Below are 21,833 nucleotides of genomic sequence, written 5' to 3' on the forward strand. Positions count from 1 at the left end.
TAGCCACTGGGGGCCCAGCTCTAACTCAACTTTTATTTTGGTGGGGCCTGAACTTGGCCTGGGTGCTGTCCCTCAGCTCTTCAGCTCAAGGCTAGTGCTCTACCACTTGAGCCACAGTGCCACTTCCAGCTTTTTCTGCTTATGTGGCGCTGAGGAATCGAATCCAGGGCCTCATGCATGCAAGGCAAGCACTCTACCACTGAGCCACCTTCTCAGCCCCCTAACTCAACTTTAATCAAATCAAACAAATGTAGGGTTTTAGCTTCTGGAAGGTACATTTACCCTAGTAGATCACTCTATCTCTTAAGATACAAATTTAGGTACATTTTCTGCTGTTGCTAAGTTCTGCAAATATACTCTTGGAGATGTACCAAAGGAGTGATTACAGGGAAGGAACTAAGAACGTTCCATACTTTTCAAGGCAATTTTAAAATTAGCTCAGTTCCTCTCAATGGTAGGTTAGCTTCTTCGCATAATTGCAAGGGGTCTATGTTCAGACCAGGGAACAGTGATGTCCCCAGGCTCTGAGGTCATTTCAAGGTGAACATCACATGCCATGAGACCCATGCTTTGAGCTGAGGAAAATCAATCTTCTTTCCTTCTGCTGGATGAACCGAATCATTTGGTAATTCCTAGCAAGTGCTTGGGAAACTCAGTTCTCAGTGCCCTCTGAGAACTTTGTGTCCTCAGTGCTTGATGGGGAAGAGATACAAAGGGTTAATCAGAACATCAGTGCCCCTCCTTCCAGTTTCCTTCTTCTTTGTTTTTATGAAGTCATCTATATAGGAAAAGATAGGATACTGGTTTGGGATCAACAGAAGCTCAACACTTGGGACTTGAGATTGACAGCTGTCCTGTAAATCACATTATTTTACAGGATGTCATTGATGGCTCTGACCACAGTGTGGCGCTACAGCTCACAAATTTGGTGGAGGGCATCTACACTTTCCACTTGAGAGTCACCGACAGTCAGGGGGCCTCGGACACTGACAAGGCCACCGTGGAAGTGCGGCCAGGTGTGTTCATTCCCTGCCAAGTTGACCAGGGCTTCTGGCCAGATGAAACTCAGTGTAGAGGCCCATCATGGCTGGCTTCCTTCTGTTCATACCAGGGCCTACTTTGAAGAATGTTCTAGAACTTCGTGGTATATTGCCTCTGCCTCAAAACTGGTTAAGGAGAATAGTGATTGTCCTGAAAGACTTCGGAGAAGTAGATTGGATGGCTTGGATACAGGAACTGCTGTAAGGGAGACAGTTCCAGTGAGGACCAGAGTGACACCTTGAAGTTTCAAGTTAGCCTATAGGCTAAGTAGGTTCACTTGATTGTCTTCTGGAAAAAAAACGTTTAGACAATCTGGGATAAAACAGAGGGAAAAGTAGATGGTAATTTCTGTTTAGAAAAATTTATCTGAATCCTAAGAGACATATATAAATTACATGAGTGGAGAGTGTGTATATTTGTGTGTGTGTGTGTGTGTGTGTGTGTGTGTGTGTGTGTGTGTGTGTGTATGTGTGTGTGTGTGTGCATGCGCTCCTGTGCTAGTACTGGTTTTTGAGTTCAGGGCCTTGGTATATATAGTCTCTTAGAGCCTTTTTTCCTGCTCAAGGCTAGTACCCTACTACTTGAGCCACAGCTCCACTTCTGTTTAGTTGGAGGTAAGAGTCTCATGGACTTTTCTTTCCCAGGCTGGCTTCCAACTTTGAACCTCAGATTGAGTAGCTAGAATTACAGGTGTGAGCCACAAGTGTCTGGCTACAAGAATGATTTTGAAAACCCTGATTCCAGCCTTTCTTCTTATACTGTTAAGCCTGTGACCTCCATGTGGAAATCTCCTCTCTTCTCTGCCCCCAGACCCTAAAAAGGGTGGACAGGTGGAACTGATCCTTCAGGTTAGCACTGAGCAGCTGACAGAGCAGCAGAAGGACACCCTGGTGAGGCAGCTGGCAATGCTACTGAATGTGCTGGACACCGACATTAAGGTTCAGAAAATCCAGGCCTACTCAGATCTCAGGTATGAGCTACATGCCCAGCTCTTCTCTCTTTTCAGCCCTATAGAAAGAGGCTCATCTTCTGCTCATCTGTATCTTTGTGCACATCTTTTTTCTATCGAGATATTCTTTTCTTCTCAAAGGGCAGAGTAAGATGTTTCTAGTCTTTTCCTCAGGTCTCAGTAAATGTTTAATGGAGTTAAAGAATAGAGCAGAGAGAGCTTCGATTTTTAGATCTGGTATTTTCAGAGGGCATATAAATGACATGGGGCTTTTCTCATGCTGGGCTTTATCACTGGGGTTGAGGCCCTTAGAGACTTCTCTTAATGTGAAATGATCACTGATTCCTATTTACTGACTTATGAGAGAATGTGAGACTGAACCTTATGCTTTAATTCTTTTTTTCCCCCTTTTGTCGGTCATGGGGCTTGAACTCTGGGCCTGGGCACTGTCCCTGAACTCTTCAGCTCAAGGCAACCACTCTACCACTTGAGCCACAGTGCTACTTCCAGTTTTCTAGTGGTTAATTGGAGATAAGAGTCTCACAGACTTCCCTGCCTAGCTTGGCTTTGAACCGTGATCCTCAGATCTCAGCCTCCTGAGTAGCTAGGATTACAGGTGTAAGCCACTAGTGCCTGGCACGCTTTAATTCTTATGAGATGTTTACACTTAACTGAGTTTATTTTAAAACTCTTTTCCAACTGAGTGGGATGGGAGGAGGAAAAAAATAGGAAAGAAAACCTACTATTCATAATAACTCCATTTTCTAACAGCTGTCAGTTCCTGTACTTAGGTTAATCTTCCAGAGAACTGATGTTTACTTGGTAGAATCCCAATGAAAACACCTTCTAATTAATATGACTTATTCATTTACAAAGGCTGAGGATCAAAGGATCAAGCGTAGGGTCTTGTGCATGCTACACAAGTGTTTTACTGTTGAGCTGTACTCCTAACCCTCTAACTATTTTTATGGAAATCTTTCTAAAATTGATTATACATGTCTTTTATTTACAAAATATAAAAGACATGCCTTAATTAGCTCTTATTTACAAAATATAAAAGACATGCCTTAATCAAAGACATGCCTGAAAATCAAGAAAACTAAAAGTTGTTTCTTTGACAAATCCACAAAACGGATCAGCCTTTCTCTACATTGTCTGGCCCCTCATGTACCTAATGATTCAAGGGCCCTCTATGGCCTTGGTACAGGATACTTTCCATCCTTGGAGTAGATGAAAGTTATGAATTCCTTAAAAGACATGAATGATGGGGCTGGGAAGGTGGCTCAGTGGTAGAGCACTTGCCTTGCATGCATGAGGCCCTGGGTTCGATTCCTCAGCACCACATAAGTAAAAAGACAAAAGCCAGAAGTGACGCTGTAGCTCAAGTGGTAGAGTGCTAGCCTTGAGCTGAAGAGCTGAGGGACAGCACCCAGGCCCAGAGTTCAGGCCCCACGACAGGCCCCCCCCCCCCCCCCCCCCCGCCAAAAAAAATAAAGACATGAATGATGAAAACTCATCAAGAAGAAATTGAAAACTCATCAAGAAGAAATAAAAAAATATATGAGTAGATCTGTAAAAGTAAAGAGATTGTATTAGGATTATTTTTTTTCTCTAAAGCCCAAAGCCAGATACTTTCACTGATAAGTTCTATAAAATGTTTAAAGAATTAACACAGTGCTTCATGAACTTTTCTTAAATATTTCCCATCCTGGGAGGCCCCTTTTATCCTGATGTTGAACCAGAGAACTGTAGAGTAACATCCATTACTACTATGGATGCAAATCCCATTACAGGTACTTGCCATCTGAGGCTAGCACATGTTGTATTACACACTATGACCATGTGGGACTTAATCTATGAGTGTGAATGTTTCCACAGATTATCAGGAATAAGTATAATAAACTACAAATCCAGAATGTGGGCCTGGAAGCATTTGACAAAATCCAGCTCTCTTTCACTTAAAAAAAAAAAACACTTGTAGGTTAAATTCATTTCTAAAATGATATATTCAAATTTAAATGCATGTGTATGTGACTTTATTTAGAAATAGAATCCTTGTGAATGCTGCTGGTTTAGATAAAGTCATACTGGGGGAGTGGGCCCTTGATCTACTTGGCATCCTTAGAAGAAGAGGACAGGAGAGAGACAGAGTGACACACAGGGACAGGACAAAGACTAGAGGGATTTGTATTTCAGCCCAGGAATCCTGAGGATCACCAGCAAGTAGAAGTTAAGAGAAGGACCTAGAGACTCTTTGCCAGCACCAGCAGATACTTCATGGCCCTGTTGACCCTTTGGTTTTAGACTTCTAGACTGTGAGAGAAGAGCTTTCAATTGTTTTAAGCCATAATTTGTAGTACTTGTTTATAGCAGCCCTAGGAAAGGAGTGCAGACTAGAATAGATACTTTGGCAAAGGAGATACATGAATATCAAGAAGCACCTGAAAAGAGGCTCCTCATCATTAGCCACTGGGGAAATGTGAATCAGAACCACACTGAGAAGCCAGGCAGAACAGGTAGTTCATGCCTGTAATCCAAGCTACTCAAGAGGCTCATGGTTCAAAGCCAGCCCAGGCACAAGAGTCCATGAGACTCTCCAAAGAACCAGCAAAAACTCAAAGTAGAGGTATGGATCAAGTGGTAGAGCTCCAGCCTTGAGTGAAAAAGGAAAAGGACAGTGCCCAGGCCCTGAGTCCAAGCACATACACAAAAACACATTGAGATCCTGATTCCCACACTCTCAAGTGGCTGTCATTCACAGCCAGGGCAAAGCAGGTGCTGGTGGACACATCAGAACACCTGTGTGTTTCTGGTGGGAATGGATAATATTGGGGTGGCAGTATGGCTCAATTGGTAGAGCATTAGCCAATGAGTGAAAGTGGCAGGTATCCAGTTCAAGTCCTAGTCTTGGACCTAAAAATAAAAAAAGAAAGAAAAGGAATGTAAAATACTGTAGCACTGTGGAAAAATTTGGCAGCTCCTCAAAATGCTAAACACAGAGTTACCATATGATGCACTAATTCCACTTCTGGGAAATTACCCAAGAGAAACCAAAAACTTCTGTCTGCACAAAACCATGAATATGGATATTCATAGTACATATTCATAATAGACCTGAAATAGAGACCTTTTAAATGACTGTCAGTTGATGAGTGGGTTAAACATGTGATGTATTCATATAATAGATTATTATCAATAAAAAGAAATTACATACAATTCATGCTATACACAGATGAAATTTAAAAACATGCCTTCAAGAAACTAGCCACAGACAAGCACATATTCCAGATTAGTCAAATTTAAATGGACAAAATGCATGTTAGTAATAAAGATGCTGATGGCTCATACTTGTAATCCTATCTACTGAGGAGACTGAGATCTGAGGATTACAGTTCAAGCCAGCCCTGGCAGGAAAGCCTATGAGACTTTTATTTCCAATTAACCACTGAAAAACCAGAAGTGGAGCTGTGGCTTAAAGTAGGAGCACTAACCTTGAGCACAAAAGCTCAGGAACAGTGCCCCGGCTCTGTGTTGAAGCCTCAAATTAAAAAAAGGATGTAGGGCTGAGGATATCGCTCAATGGTAGAGTGCTTGCCCAACATGCACAAATCTCTAGTTACAATCCCTAATATAATTTAAAAAAAAGAGGGCTTAGGGTATAGCTTAACAGTAGAAAGAATGGAAGAAAAGAAAAAAAGAAAGGAAGTGAGAAAAAGAACAGCTGCACGTCACCATTGTTGTGCATAGTATATCTTCACCTGCAGACCTTCTGCATCTTTTCCCAAAGCTCTATTATCAGCTGTCGTTGGGGTCTTCATTTAAGACTAGAAACACATTCATAAATGACCCACAGACATGGCCCCTGGGGCCTTGCTCAGTCACGGAGTGGTAGGAGTCTACCTGGCAACTTCAGGGGTCGGGGGTCTGGTGGCTAGGGAGCCTGTCACATTGTCACTGCCTGACCACGCCTTGTCCTCTCTGGTTTCCTCTGCAGCACCGCCATTGTGTTTTACGTACAGAGTGGGCCACCTTTTAAAGTTCTCCCAGCCGCAGATGTGGCTCGAAATCTGCACAGGCGTCTTTCCAAGGAGAAGGCAGATTTCTTGCTTTTCAAGGTCTTGAGGATCGACACAGCAGGTCTGTCTTCTAAGGAATCTTCTCAAAGAAGCAGAGACTTGCCCATCGTGGGTACATTTTATAGGCTCAGAAAGAAGAGTGACAGGGCCGGCGCTGGTGGCTCACGCCTGTAATCCTAGCTACTCAGGAGGCTGAGATCTGAGGATCGCGGTTCAAAGCCAGCCCGGGCACAAGAGACCGTGAGACTCCTATCTCCAATAAACCACCAGAAAACCAGAAGTGGCGCTGTAGCTCAAATGGCAGAGTGCTCGCCTTGAGCTGAAGAGCTGAGGGACAGCGCCCAGGCCCAGAGTTCAAGCCCCACGGCCGACCAAATAAAAAAAAAAAAAAAAGAAGAGTGACAGGGGAGCATTTTTAAACTTTACCATCTGGGATCTTGTTGAGCTTTGATGTCTCCATAAGTTTGCTGCCACATACATGTACCACCTACTTGGTCTTGGCAGGAAACAGTAACTGGTCATGGTCAATTTTTTTTCTGAGATTTGAAAATAAAAGTTTAAAATTTTAAGGTAGGTTACATCCTTCCAGTTTTCTCAGCTCCTGGCTAGCTGCACCTTAACTGGCCCAGAGTTCCATGGTCATGTGCACTCTCACAAGTCACTATAAGGGAAAAGATAGTAAGCTGGGCAATGAAATTTCATTTGTTTCAGATATATGTTCACTTGCAATTGACTTTCTCAGTTTTAATGGAGCAAATTGAATTTTTAGGTCACTTCTAGCTATAAAGGTAATACTGCTGGGAATGTGGCCTAGTGGTAGAGTGCTTGCCTAGCATGCCTGAAGCCCTGGGTTCGATTCTTCAGTATCACATAAACTGAAAAAGCTAAAAGTGGCACTGTGGCTCAAGTGGTAGAGTGCTAGCCTTGAGCAAAAGAAGCTCCGGGACAGTGCCCAGGCCCTGAGTTCAAGCCCCAAGACTAAAATAATAATAATAATAATAATACTTTACTTTCTGTAGGAAATTTGGACTATCTAGAAAGGCACAAGAGGAAAATAATCCTGTAGATTGTAGAATCATCCAAAGATAACTCTGGTTAATATTCTGATTCATTTCTTTCCAGTTATCTCATCTGTAGGAAATATAAAACAATCAAGATGATTTGATATATTGTTAATGTGCTTTTTAACTTCAAATCATATTATGATTATTTTTCTCAAAGCTTTTGAAGTTTCTTTTTTTTATTGTGAAAATATTGTACAGAGGGGTTACAATTACATGGGCAAGATAATGAGTACATTTCTTATCAAGCATTGTAGCCTCCTCCTTTGTTTCCCCTTCCCATCCCTTCCCATCCTCTCCCCCCACCAACCCCCCTCCCCCCACTACCCTTTTGAAGTTTCTTTTCAGTGACTTAATGGCTGCATTGTATTCCTCCCAGGATATGTTCTGTAATTATACGATCACTCCTCTACTTGTGCTTTAAGACTGATTTTAAATGATGCTACAAATGTAAATAAATCTTTGCTCACCTTTTCCAATTATTTTCACTGGACACACCCTTGGAATTTTTTTTTTTGGTCGGCCGTGGGGCTTGAACTCTGGGCCTGGGCGCTGTCCCTCAGCTCTTCAGCTCAAGGCAAGTGCTCTACCACTTGAGCTACAGCGCCACTTCTGGTTTTCTGGTGGCTTATTGGAGATAGGAGTCTCACGGTCTCTCCTGCCCGGGCTGGCTTTGAACCGCGATCCTCAGATCTCAGCCTCCTGAGTAGCTAGGATTACAGGCGTGAGCCACCAGCGCCCAGCTTGGAATTTATTTTCTGAAGCCAGATGGTTCTATAAATTTGAGGTTCCCGCCCCCCCCCCCCCCCCCCCCGGTACTGGGACTTGAACTCAAGACCTCATGCACTTGCTTGACTTTTTCCCCTCAAGGCTAGGAAGTATACCACTTGATCCACAGCTCTACTTCTAGCTTTCTTCTGGTTAAGTGGAGATACAAGTCTTACGGACTTTTCTAACCAGGCTGGCTTCAGACCTCAGTCCTTAGATCTCAGCCTCCTGAGATGCTTGGATAACAGGTGTGACCCACCAGATCCCAACACCATGAAAAAATTATTAATTGTACATCATGCATCTAGTCAGGACCTTCTTTAGGGAGGATTTGGAAGTGGGAACCAGAGCGTTTTCTTTGTGGTAACCTCAGTCTCACACATCTTTTCACAGGTTGCCTTCTTGAATGTTCTGGCCATGGTCACTGTGACCCCATCACAAAGCGCTGCATTTGCTCTCAGCTGTGGATGGAGAATCTTATTCAACGCTACATCTGGGATGGGGAGAGTAACTGTGGTGAGTTTGGGTGGCGGTTTTGGGCAAGGAGTTTCCAGGCAGCAGGCGCTTGCATATCCGACAATGCCTGTCTGTGAACACTGAAGCCCTCTCTCACCACAAGTCCAATCGTGTGGTGTGGTGGGTTCAGATCCTCTCCAATCAACCTTCGGGAGTGTGGTAAGTCAAACTTGCCAGCGAGGAAAATCCTTGTGCAGAGTGACTGTGCTTACTATTTTTGCTGTTTCACAAGAAGAACTGATTGGGCTGCAAGGCACATTTGCAGATTGCCCCTCCTTGCTTTATCTCATGGTGGTGTGTCCCTGCTGTGCACCTGCAAGAATCTGACAAAGAAGAAACCTCATCCCACCTTCCAGGCTGTCTCCCCAGGCAGGTGCCAACCACTGCAGCCATGGTCTTGGCAGGCCACATTGCTGCCCTTAAGTCTCTTTTAGGGAAAACCGTCTCCACCACCACCACCACCAAACCTGTACCTTAATGTCAGAGGTAAACATCCAGGGGTAAACTTATCATCACGGGATCCAAATGGGCATAATTAGAAAAAATGCTAAGAGTCCACTGTCCCTGCATAATAGATGGTTGGTGCTGGTGCCTCATGCCTATAATCCTAGCTACTCAGAAGGTTGAGATTTGAGGATCACAGTTTGAAGCCAGCCCCACCAGGAAAGTCCATGAGACTCTTATTTCCAATTAAACACTAAAACAATAGGCAGAAATGGAGCTGTGGCTCAAGTAGTAGGGCACTAGCCTTGAGCAAAAAGCTCAGCAACAGCACTCAGATCCTGAGTTCAAGCCCCACAAGCAACCAAAAAAAATAGTACATACAGGTTTGCAAACAGCCAGTCTTTGGGTTAGCATTGCAGGAATGTCTAATAGTATTGAACATTGTGTCTGCTCCATTGGCCTCTATGTTCCCAAGTTGCTGTGGCCAAGTTATTTTCACTTTTTGCAAGGATGTGGAAGGAAGGAATGAAGGGCAAAGCGGTTTCCCAGTTGCTCTCTGGCTCTGAAAAGAGTCTGTATGCCACAGGGAGCCACACAGACACTTGATTTGTTTTATCACGACCACATAAGAACTGGCAAGTGTATGTGATTCACAGGATCTGGGATGAATATTTGATGTTCCCTATAGGCAGATGTGGGAGACAGTAACTCCTTAAGGGATCCACTTCACTAATTTTAGAGTAGTGTCTAGTTAGCATGAAACCTGTGCTCTCATCACTTCTCAGCCTTTTGTCCCGAGTCAAGTGTGAGCTCTGTGCTCCATGAGCTCCCTGGACCAAATGGGTTACATGAAAACTGCCTAGGCTTGTTCTAGTTGCTCTGTTATTGTTTGGCTGTGCTCTATTGCAGCCGGGTATGGTAGCTTCAATGCCACACGTGGTCTTTGCTTGGATGGACACAGTAATATTCACTGTAACTTGTTTGCAAAGTCGTTTTGGAAATGCTATAATAATTGAATTATCTCTGCCTCTCTCATTCTTTTCATTTATTTACTATTTAGAGTGGAGCGTATTCTACGTGTCAGCGCTGGCGCTCACTGTGATAGCGGGCACTGGGGGGCTGATGTGGCTTTGCATCTGTTGCTGTAAAAGGTACCTGCGGGCTTATTTATCTGTGTGGAGGAAGCTCAAGTGCTGGTTGTGTGGGTTTGTTAAAGTGCTGAATGGTTCAATTGACTCTGTGTGTGTGTGTGTGTGTGTGTGTGTGTGTGTGTGTGTGTGTGTGTGTGTGTGTGTGTGTGTGTGTGTGTGTGTGCATCCTAGGGGCTGTCCCTGAACTTTTTTTTTTTTTGTCCATTGTAGGGCCTGAACTCTGGGCCTGGGCACTTTCCCTCAGCTCTTCAGTTTAAGGCTAGCATCCTACCACTTGAGCCACAGCGCCACTTCCAGGTTTTTCTGCTTATGTGGTGCTGAGAAATCAAACCCAGGGCCTCATGCATGCAAGCCAAGCACTCTACCACTGAGCCACCTTCTCAGCCCTGTCCCTGAACTTTTTTATTTAAAGCTGGCATTCTACCACTTGAGCCATAGCTCTACTTTGGTTTTTTTGGTGGTTAGAGAGAAGAGTCTCACATACTTCGTTGCCTGAGCTGCCTACAAACTGCAATTCTCATGTCTCAGCCTCCTAAGTAGCTAGGTTACAGGCATGAGCCTCTGGTACTGGGCTTTCCATATATTTTTAAATCCTGGATACCAATTGCCACTCTTTGAATCCGAGTTGAGTAATTTGTTGTTTCTTTCAGACGGAAAAGGACTAAAATAAGGAAGAAAACAAAGTACACCATCCTAGACAACATGGATGAACAGGAAAGAATGGAACTGAGGCCCAAATACGGTAGGATGGTCTCCAAGACAATTTCCTGCTGCTTCAAAATCCTTTAACCCAGGTATTGGTCTGAGAGTTAAGTCGGGCAAAAGGAAGAATAAGCTGAAGTCAGTGCTTGAATTAGTGCTTGAAGGAAGAGTGAGGCTGCCAATCTGTGATTTCTTTATTTTCATTTTTTAGTGTGTATTAATTATACAAAGGAGACTCACTAAGGTACTTTTCATGTGCATCTATTATAATTTAGTCAGATTAACCTCATCTGCTGCCTTCCCTCAGTCTTGCTTTTCATCCCATTGCTCCACAGTTTTTATCTGCGTCTTCATGCTTCGAGCCATACGTTTCAATATTATTCTGCATCCTCCTCTTTCCCTCTCCCGCTGTGAGTGTGAGACTGGGAATCTGTGATGTCACTCCTGAGGACAGGCTGGCTCTGTGTGTGTGTGTGTGTGTGTGTGTGTGTGTGTGTGTGATTGCATTAGCAGCTAAAGATGATTGGTTTAATGAAATTTTGGTCAATAGATGGACTAATAGATGAGGGATGGAAAGTCTATTGTCAGTTGAGCCCCTGCCCTATGACTTGGGGGACAGGGACCACTTTTCCATTAATGGTCCTCAGTGCCAGGCCCTCTGCCCTCTCTGTGGCTAAAGGTAGAGCTCAAGCTCAGGTGTAGCAGCAAAGCCCTTGAGATTGCTTACAGGGAACCCCATGCACCTGCTGTGCTGTGGGCAGCTGCTCTGACAGTGTGGAGAGCTCAACTCTGCAATGCCTGCAGGTCCCCACGTGACCTGTGACTGGACTGCCAGAGCTGAAATGGAAGATGGACTTTCTCCTAAGATGCCCCACCTGCCTCTCTCTCTAGGTATTAAGCGCCGAAGCACAGAGCACAACTCCAGCTTGATGGTGTCTGAGTCTGAGCTTGACAGTGACCAGGACACAATCTTTAGCCGAGATAGGATGGACAGAGGGAACCCGAATGTTTCCATGAATGGCTCCATCAGGAATGGAGCTTCCTTCAGTTATTGCTCCAAGGACAGATAAGGGAGCAGCTGGGGAGTGGAAGGACCCACTGGAATCCACAACTCCAGGACGAGTCCCGGGGAGTTTAACTACAAAAGCCACTCTCGTTAGCATATGTTCCAGCTACCTTCCACAGTGGGCTGGATGCGTCTCCACATAAAGACGTGACTTCTTGGAGACACAAAACCAAACCAAAACACAACGCTTATAGCTGGGAGGCTTCTGGATAGGAATAACAGCTGCATAGTGTGTCTGTAGGGGGCGCTATATTATAATGACCAAACTATCCCCAGACACTTAGGGAAAGTTGAAGGCTTTCAAGAGGGCTGATGTCTCTCTCCTGTGATTGTTTTTGAGTACAACCGTCAAATGTGGTTTCTCTGGTAAGATCTGCCAAGTCAGAATGAGGCATGAGCTCTCTCTGGGCAGGGAGCTCTGTGGGCTGTGCGTGACACCCCCACAGGGCATTCCCCCCACCCCCTGAGTTTCACTACTTTGCTATGATCAGTGCCACCCATGCTTTCTGAAAAGCAGCTGGTGGAAGTTCATGAGCTACTAGAGATGTGTTCCAAGGCCAGGAGGCAACAGAAATGATGTGTAAGGTTGAAAGTTGCAGACAGCATTGAACATTCTTTAAGCATTGTTTTTCTAAGAAAAAACCAACATCTCAAGAAAAAAAAAACACAAAAAACCTCATGGAGGCCTCTCTCAGCCCCATTTTACATTAACCACAGTAAAAAGTGACTGAGCAACTCTGTATATATCCCAACTTCAGAAATACAGTCTAAAAGAAGATGGAATGGCCCTGATGCTCTGACCTTCTACAAGTACTTCCACAATTTGCAGACATAACGTATTCAGTTCATACATTTAAAAAGAAGATGTTTATTGAATGATTTGTCTACCATATCTCACTTTACTCATATAAAAAAATTAAACCATTTCCTCCCACAAAGAAACACCCTAGAGCAATTAACTGGAGTTCTTCCTAACCTGACAGGATTGGGTTCTGGGAGTTCTACCCACAGTCCGGCTGAAGCAGGAGAGAGACAATTAGTGTTATATCAATGTGGCCACACCTAAGCAGCAGGCTATTGCTCAGTGCTCTTGTAGCTTGTGGCACAAGCTAGGGGTTCTCTGTTGGTGGAGCTGAGAGCAAAGCAATTTAACCATTGGGATAGGAGGTTCCAGAGCAAACATTTCCTTTAGGCCCTTAGCAAAACTCAACTTTCAAGCATGTTTGTCATCTCTTCAAATGTTCATCCTCATGGGGCCATCTTGTTCTTCATTATCATCAACCCTTTCCTGGATAGTACCTAGCACCACAGATGCTATATTTTTCTCCTCTATATTACATAACAAGTGTAATTATACATTTTTCTATCTGAATTAAGCACTTACTACAGACTTTGCTTGCCACTTTTGTAGTTTGAAGTGTGACTGAAAACTAGCACATATTTCCCTTCCCTTTACAATTTCTGTGGGTTTTGTTTATATTAGAGCTTTCAGCAAACTCAGCGTGTGATTTTTTTTTTTCTTCCCATATCAAGTCAAGAACTTTTTACCCTTTCACTTAAAAGAAGTATTTTATGGCTTGGGTATGGCATGTCCAAGTTGCCAGTATCACTACCTTGTACTTTGGGACCATGGGTAAATAAAATAAAGGATTCTTGAATTCAGCACTGCACTGCTGCTAACTGAGTTGGCCTTGAGTAAGTGACTGGTGGCCGATAGCATATACAGTGTGGATATAGTGGACAAAGGGATAATTCACTCCTTAGGTGGATGGAGGAGGACAGCATGACTGAAAACTTACCAATTATGTAGTTCTATAATTTTCCACTCAATGTTTCTGGCCTGCAATTGATGACAGATTTAAAAGAAAAAACTCAGAAAGTGAAACCAGAGTATGAATGGACCACTATATTATACTTCACTGGAGAATGGTAGAATAAAATGCATTCTGCGTATGCCTGGACTTGCTGTGTCACTGACAAACTTAATCCTATCTCAAATGTTAATGTAATTAACATTATAATCAACTGCTGTGTATTTTTGATATTTTGAATATTCGTATCTCACTCTATAAGTTTAGAGTATGCCCTACATGGTGATCAAGGTTATTGTATTTTTATGCGTAAGTGGAATTTTTTGGCATAGAGAATAGAATGCCAAATGTAAAGTTAGAGCAAGGTGGTAAAGAAGAGAGTGAACATTCATCACTTTATGTGCAGAATATATACTTTTCACATACATACTCTGTGAATTTACAATCAACCTGGAAAAAGGAGATATTATTCTCATGTTGATGATACCCTTAGAAGGTCTAGAGGGTATAAGTATCTTGCCCAAGCCCATAGTCAATAAGTAGTGTGTCAGGGAATTAAATGTAAAGTCTTACTTCAACTGCACTGAGAACTGCCCCTTACAAAGGGAGACTACAATGCTTGATAAAAAATGTACTCATTATCTTGCCCATGTAATTGTAACCCCTCTGTATGGTATTTTCACAATAAAAAGAAACTGCCCCTTAAAGGGAAAATTATGGTAGACTGTGTGTTTGTGTGTGTGTGTGTGTGTGTGTGTGTGTTAATACTTGAACTCAGAGTCTGGGCACTGTGTCTTAGTTTTTCCCCTCAAGGCTGGTGCTCCACCCCTTGAGCCACAGCTCCGTTTCTGATGTTTAGCCTGTTGATTAGACATAAGAATCTCACAGATTCTGAACCTTGATCCTTCTATCTTAGCCTCCTGAGTAGCTAGGATTTCAGGCACCAGCCAAGTTCTGCCCTAAGACTAAGTAAAAGCCCTTCTAATCTATCTAAGAGTAAAGGAAGATGGGAGACATCACCTGCTTCATATCTCTTCTTGTTTCACATGTGGGCCATTTCCACTCTTAAGTTTGCAATGTGCTACTTCTGCCCCCCTTCTTCTGTCCCTAGCCATTTCAACTGTTCCCTATGATCCTGCCACCCCAGAAGAAATTTCAATCTGGTGAATCAGAAATAAACATTATAGTAGTAGTCAGAACATGGGTCTCCTTGTTATCCCGTTTCTCATCAGAGGAGCATTCTCCCTTATGTACTGCTTACCTTTCAGGGGTTTTGGGAGGTAAAGCACTCTTAAGAGCCTTGGATAAATGGAAGAAAATGTGGTGAGAATGCAAGAGAACCCTTAGACGGCTTGAGGGCTAACAAACACTGTTTGCTGGTTTTGATTCCATGAAAGAGAATACAAGCCACAGCATTAACAGGCTAAGCGTGTTCATAACTTAGGAACCCCCTTTAAAATGGCAGTCAGGTGTAAGCGGATGTATCACTCAACAAGCCAATGATGCTGTCACGGAGTGCTGGGAGGAGGAAGGACACTGTGATCAAGCTGCCATGGACTACAAAATCCTGGTTTTAGTTTTTAAATATATTATTTTCCCATGTGTTTACCAGGTGCCTCTTCCAATGTAAAACTATTAAATATATATATATATGTATATATATACTAACCTAAATAAAGGCTTCTGTATTTCCCGTAATACATTATGTGTGTGTTGTGTATGTATATATAGCAGTATATATATAGCAGAATATCTATCTATCTGTCTGTCTGTCTGTCTATCTATCTATCTATATCTCAGAATAGAAGCCAGGGCCTTCCAAATGCTAGAAAAGTTCACTGATCTATGACCCAGCCTCTGTTTTCTTTAGGTTCTCATTCAGAGGGATATCCCTTAAGTATAGCCAGTAAGCTGTCACCTGCAATGTTTTCAGATGCCCCCTATCCAGAAGATGAGTTTTATGTTTTCAAATGGTTGAAAAAAAATTAAAGTATTTCATGTCACATGGATTGTGTGAAATTCATATTTGTGTCCATTAATAAAATTTTATTGGACAGTCAGCATTCATTCATTTGTATGTTACCTGCTGGCATGTTACAACAAAGGTAAGAAACTTGGCTGGATGCGGTGATACATACCTGTAATTGTAGGTACTCAGAAGGCTGAGACCTAGAGATAGATGTTTGAGGCCAGTCCAGACAGAGAAGTCTGAGGGGACTCAAACTTCATCTAACTATCACAATGCTGGATTGATGTGAGGCTTCCTGAATTCAAACTCAGGTACTAGAAAACTTTGACAATAACTGTCTGCAAAACCTATCTGACCCTCTGCCAAATTGATTTTCTTTTTCTACTCCAAATCTAGAGTAATATCCCTATTCTGTCTGCCCTATGGGAGACAAGTTCACAGTTTAGCTGTGTCCTCTCCTCTACCTAGGTCTTCTTGCATTAGCAGTCTGCCCCCTGCTGGAGAAGACATGCAGTGCAGCCATGATGATCAGTACAGGGATCAGGCTGTGTATCCTCTAATTTAGATCTTATCAATAATAAAACTAGCTTAAAAAACATTTGTTAATGGGTGCTGTTGGTTCACACTGGAAGTCCTAACTACTGAGGCTGAGATTCGAGGATCACAGTTTAAACAAGCCTGGGCAGGAAAGTCTGTGAGACTCTTATTTCCAATTAATCACAGAAAAAGCCGGAAATGGCACTCTGGCTCAAGTGGTAGAGTGCTAGCTTTGAGCAAAGGAGTCCAGGGATCCAGGCCCAGAGTTCAAGCCCCAGGACTGGCAAAAAAGAAGAAAAAGGTTATTGAGGCACAATTCATTCAAGCAGGACATACGTAGAGTATAATTAGGTAAGGTGTCATGTATTTCTCACCTGCAAAACCATTGCCATACTCAAGCTAATGAACACATTTGTCACCCCCCCAAAGGTTTCCTCGTGTATTGTGATCCATCCTTCCTCTTGCACTACTGTAGATGAACTTGAATTTTTTTAGGGTTTTATAAAACTAGAATCGTGCTCTATGTCTCCATTTTGGGAGTATTAGATCTTCAAGTAGTTCTTTTAACAATTTTAATGAGGAGAGTGCATGGGAAAGGAAGTCACTGGAAATGAGAGCAGGGCTACCGAAATTAGGTAAATGAATTAAAGGCCTCCTTTGTTCACTATCCTGTAACAACTCTGGAGAATTAGTTTACTGAGAGTCCCAAACTGTATTTTCTTTTTGGCAGTACTGGGACTTGAACCCAGTATCTCACGTGCTTACTTGTGAGTGGCACTTTACCACTAGAGCCACATTTCTAGCCTGGCTTTTTGCTGCTATTTGGAGATAAAAGTCTTGTGGACTTTTCTGTTTGGATTGGCTTTGATCCTCCAAATTTCAGGCACCTGAGAGGGATTAAAAGGTACCAGTGCCCTGCCCAAAACTTTATAAAAAGCAAGTGAACCAAATATGTATAATCTTAATAGCAACGACTTTGTCATTATTCAGCTCTAAAATATTCCCCAAAGGCCTTTGTAGTGAGGCTTGACCGTTGGCTGTGTACTAGTAGGAGTGGTGCCTGGTTTGAGGAATTTTCTTCCTTCAGGGAGTAGCTTCCAGTGGCTATCCTGACCCTAGCCCTTCCCTGCAGCCTCTCTACTAGGAGGCAAAGGAACTTTCATCTGCCACAAGATTCAGCTGTGATACTCTGCCTCCAGACTCAGACCCAACTGCAAGATTGAGACCTCAAAAAATGTGAGTCAAATACAACCATTCTCCTTAGAAATGGATTCTTTCAGGTGTCTTTTCATAGAACAAAAAGCTGATGAACACACTTGTCATGGCTAAAACGACAGGAATCAAGGACAAACTTGATCAGTTTTATGAATGGAATTGTGTTTCTTCAAACTTCCTAACCTCAGTATTCCAGAATGTGACTGCATTTGGAGATGAGGTGTTTAAGGCGGCAATCAAGTTACAAACAAAGTGCTCACAGTGGGCTCTAATCCAGTCTTAACTGATCATAAGAAGAGGCCCACAAAGGGCATACATTCAGAGGCAAGATCTCGTGAGGACAGGAGAGGAAGGGGCACCTGGAAGGCTGTGAGTGAGGCCAAGGTGGAAACTTTGAGGTGATTTGCCCTTTGTCTTCAAGGGCAGCCTTGTCCACGTGGGCCTTCAGTGATAGATGAGTTAAGGTAGCAGTGTGTTTGCTATATAAGTCAGTTTGGCTATATCTTGCCATGTGATACTTTATGCTAACTAGAACCTCTGCCAGCCAAGAGGCCCTCACCAAATGCAGCCCCTTTACCTTGGACCAGAAATGTGAACCATATAACTTCATTTGTATAGCTTAGTAAAATGGCAGTATTATTAGCAACAAAAATTGAACAACGATGTGGGTTAAAATGATATAGTGATTTTTCTCTATGTATCGATGATGCAGAATTTTTTTTTCTCAGGCTTTTCTGTAAAAACAAGCCCCAAAGAAACCTTCAAAAGAGTGTATGGAAGACAAATGGGGGAATTTGAGATAGCTGGACAATATCCCTTTCTTGGGCAGCCTAGTATGCAGGGAAATTCTCAGTTGAGTTCAACAAACTACAAATTGATTCTTTTGAGTGCTGGAGCTTAAACTCAGGGCCTCACTTTTTTGCTTACTTCTGGCACTCTTCCATTTGAGCCACACCTCCACTTCTGGATTTTTGCTGATTAACTGGAGATAAGTCTCTCAGATTTGTCTGCCTGGGGCTGGATGGGAACCTCAACCCTTGGATTTTTGTGATCTTGAATAGTTGGGATTACAGGTATAAGCCATCTGCACCAGGCCAGTTCAGCAAACATGAGTATCAAGCATGGGATGGAGCTGGTGTGAAGAATTTCTCATTCTAGCTCTCAGCCTGTTGGTGCTCTCAGCCAGCTGAGCAGATCCCTGCTCAGGCAGCTTTATTTTGTCAGTCATGGAGCTTGAACTCACCTGGAGCTGACCTATCCCTGAGCTCTTTTATTCAAGGCTACTGCTCTAACCACTTTCAGCTCCACAACTCCACTTCTGATTCTCTGGTGGTTAACTGAAGATAAGAGTCCACAGATTTTCCTGCCCAGGCTGGCTTTGAACCATGATCCTCAGATCTTACCCTCCTGAGTAGCTAGGATTACAGGCGTGAGACACCAGCACCTGGCAGGAACTTTATTTTACTCCCATCCTTACTGGTTGAATGCTGTCTAGTAAAATCCCAGATGGCCACCTGGTAGGAAAAGCAACATCTTAACACAGAAATAGGGAGTTCTGTTAATTTGCCATTTATTAATACCATACATAACTCCGACTAGACACACCGTGTTAAAAACTAGAAAACGAGTTCTGTGCACATGTTTAAAAAGCAAACTGTGTTCACATTTCTCACTAATTTTCAAGTTTTATCCCATAAGGTAGAGCACGAAACAATCACAGTCAAAGTATTATTCAAGTAAAATGCTATTTACCATAGCTGTGCACTGGGGAATTGGAACAGTGGGACCCCAGGGAAAAATCCTGTGGCACAATTTGAAGGTCCTCTTATCAGTTTATGATAAAGTAGGGTTGTTTACATTCTGCTCCTGGTCTTTATTTTCATGCAAAAATAATTTAATCCAGGGAGAGAAGACACAAACATATATTAAAATCAGATTAAGTCCCTCAAATGAATAAAAACACTGGTAGAAAGAGACCAGCTCTTTAAATGATGATGCTTCAGGACCACAGGAAGTGAACTGAGAAGTGTTTTATCAAGGCCAGCAGACCCTTGTTATCTGGATAATTCGATCTGCATTATGTGATGGTCACTGGGAAGTTCCTGTGAGAACGTGCCATAGCAGTGGCCAGAAAAGTGCAGGGCACCCAGGAGGTGTTCCCTAACATCAATAATGTCCCATACACCACAGCACCTGCTTGGTCTTAATCAGGGTCTGTCAACCTTTTTCTTTGTTTCCTTGAGCTATACTGGAGTTTGAATTCAAAACCTTGTGCTTTTTTTTTTTAAACCTTGTGCTTGGTAGGCAAGCCCTGAGCCTTTCCAAAAAAAAAAAAATGTTACTTTTTAAGCAAGGGTCACACTTTTGCCCGAGCTGGAATGATCTTCCTACCTGTGCCTCCTGCAAGTCAGGATTAAAAATGAGACCCATCACGTCATGCTTGTTGAGATGGGGACTTGCTAAATTCTTCCCAAATCATAAGCTTCCCAATCTTGATTTCACAAGTAGCAGGGATACAGGAATGAGCCGGTAATCCCCAAGTTTTTCTGTAAGGAACTAAGTACACAGTAAATGTTTTCAGTTTTACAGGCCATATTGTCTTGCTACAACAATTCAACTCTGTCAGGCAAGCAGGCACGGACCATTCCATAAATGGACGAGTATGGCTGTATTCCAATACAGTTTTATTTATGGACATTGAGATCTGAATTTCACATACTTTTATATGTCACAAAACAATGCTTTTCTTTATAGTTTTCCTCTACCCACATGAAAATATAAAAAATATTTTTAGCTCATGTGTTATACAAAAACAGGTGGCAGGTCAGATTTGGCTTGTGGGGTGTGGTTTGCCCCCATTTTATTTCATGTTCACATATATGTGTGTGTTGTATATTGTGTGTTTAATCTCATGTATCGTATATAGTTACTTTACTAAAACAATAACAACAATGCTCATTCAAAAACACTTTTAGCTTGGCTTTATGGCACAAGCCTATAGTCCCAGCTTCTTGGGAGGCTAGGATAGGAGGATCACTGGAGCCCACAAGTTCAAAGCCAACCTGAGAAACACAGCAAGTTCCCATTGCAAAACAAAACAAAATAATAAAATAAAAACGCTTCTTTTTTCCTACAACCCAGAACCATTTTACTAAATAAGCTATTTCTTTTTTAAATCTTGATTTTCAATTTTTTTCAGAGGTGCTGGGGCTAAGTCCAGGCCTTACCACTGAATCACAATCCCAGCTGCCTTAAATTATTCAAATTATGAAATTGAGTTCAGCTATTGATATTATAATGAATCTCTGGCCCTCAGTTTATGTACCCAGTAAGCTAAATATGCAAGAAAACTAAAAAACTGTGCAAGGATTTTCTTTTTCTAAAAAATAACACAGGCACACTTCTATTCTTAATTGAGAAAAGATACACACAAATTGTAAGCAATTAGAATAGCAAGGAAAACCACTTAAAAATTCAGAGATGGATACAGATACAGAGTAGAAATGAACTGTCCGTCATGCTGTGTGGGTGACTCTCCCGAGGTCCTGGGCAGTGTCTCTGGGAGGCAGATTGCTGCTTTTGCTTCTCCTCTGGGCTGTTCTGGCCAGTAGGTGCAGGTTTGGAGACAACCCTGTGTACACAGGGATACCTATGCTACATAGTCAATGGCTCAGTAAGGGTGCTGAGGACTGGGGGAATTCAGGAATAGCTGCAATTGGTAGTGCTTCCCTTGAGTTTCCCTCCGCCACCCAGAGAATCCATAGGAAGTGGCTCAGGCCACAGAGGGGAGGGGAAGAAAGGGGAGAGAGGGAAGGGGTGTGATCACTGGCCTCTTACATGGATATGAGGCTTGTCTAGAACTTTCCTAGTTGAAGTTTTTAGAGAAAGAGACAATTATGGCAAGTTTTCTTCCTTAGTTTGAGATTATGGTGGTGAAAGTGGTTTGTGTGTTTGGGAGTGAGGATGTACCACAGCTAGACAGAAAAACTTGCTCAGACTCTGGCTGATGGGCAGGTGGACCCTGGCCTCCCTTGCTGTGGCAGAGCTACTGCTAGCACTCAGGTGGGAGCTGCACGGTGAGCTCACGATAAAAATCCCTCCACCCTTGTACTTACTGGAATTCCACTCTTTGGGGAAGTGCTTTCTCTCACTGTCTCTCAGGCTCACAGTGTGCAAGGAAGGCCCAGCTGCAATCTCCGTGCTACACTGCTACACTAGGTGTGGGCAGGGAGAGTGGAACTGCATGAACCAGGGGACAAAGCTGCTGAGCGCAGGTGCTCCTGAGATCACAAGCCTTCCCAACAGCCTGTTCTCATCTAAAGGAAACAAAATGAGGCTTCAGCAGGTGAACTGAGGACAGTGAAGATTTCGACTTCAAAAGCAGCCCCGAAAGAAGGAGATATGCTCCTTCATTGTGCACAGAAAGGCAATTCTGCGTAGTTTCGAAGGCCTTAAAACAAAGAAGATGAACTCAGTCTCTGTTCCAACACCTCCAATATGTAGTATGTATTTTCGGTGCTAAGCCAA

General features: G+C 42.9%; 1 protein-coding gene across 1 annotated transcript in view; it reads left to right on the forward strand.

The window, feature by feature from the left end:
* Nucleotides 1-12,408, forward strand: part of Kiaa0319 (KIAA0319 ortholog) — a 57,254-nt gene extending 44,846 nt beyond the window's left edge. The window contains exons 16-22 of the mRNA XM_042683741.1: nt 878-1,016; nt 1,852-2,011; nt 5,985-6,127; nt 8,289-8,411; nt 9,916-10,006; nt 10,657-10,748; nt 11,600-12,408. Of these exons, the coding sequence (XP_042539675.1) occupies nt 878-1,016; nt 1,852-2,011; nt 5,985-6,127; nt 8,289-8,411; nt 9,916-10,006; nt 10,657-10,748; nt 11,600-11,778 (927 nt within the window). The 3' untranslated portion in view covers nt 11,779-12,408. The remainder of the gene's footprint in view (nt 1-877; nt 1,017-1,851; nt 2,012-5,984; nt 6,128-8,288; nt 8,412-9,915; nt 10,007-10,656; nt 10,749-11,599) is intronic.
* The last annotated feature ends 9,425 nt before the right edge of the window (nt 12,409-21,833 follow it).

The sequence above is a fragment of the Dipodomys spectabilis genome, unplaced genomic scaffold, assembly GCF_019054845.1.
Source record: "Dipodomys spectabilis isolate Male_0828 unplaced genomic scaffold, ASM1905484v1 ptg000085l, whole genome shotgun sequence".
Taxonomy (NCBI): domain Eukaryota; kingdom Metazoa; phylum Chordata; class Mammalia; order Rodentia; family Heteromyidae; genus Dipodomys; species Dipodomys spectabilis.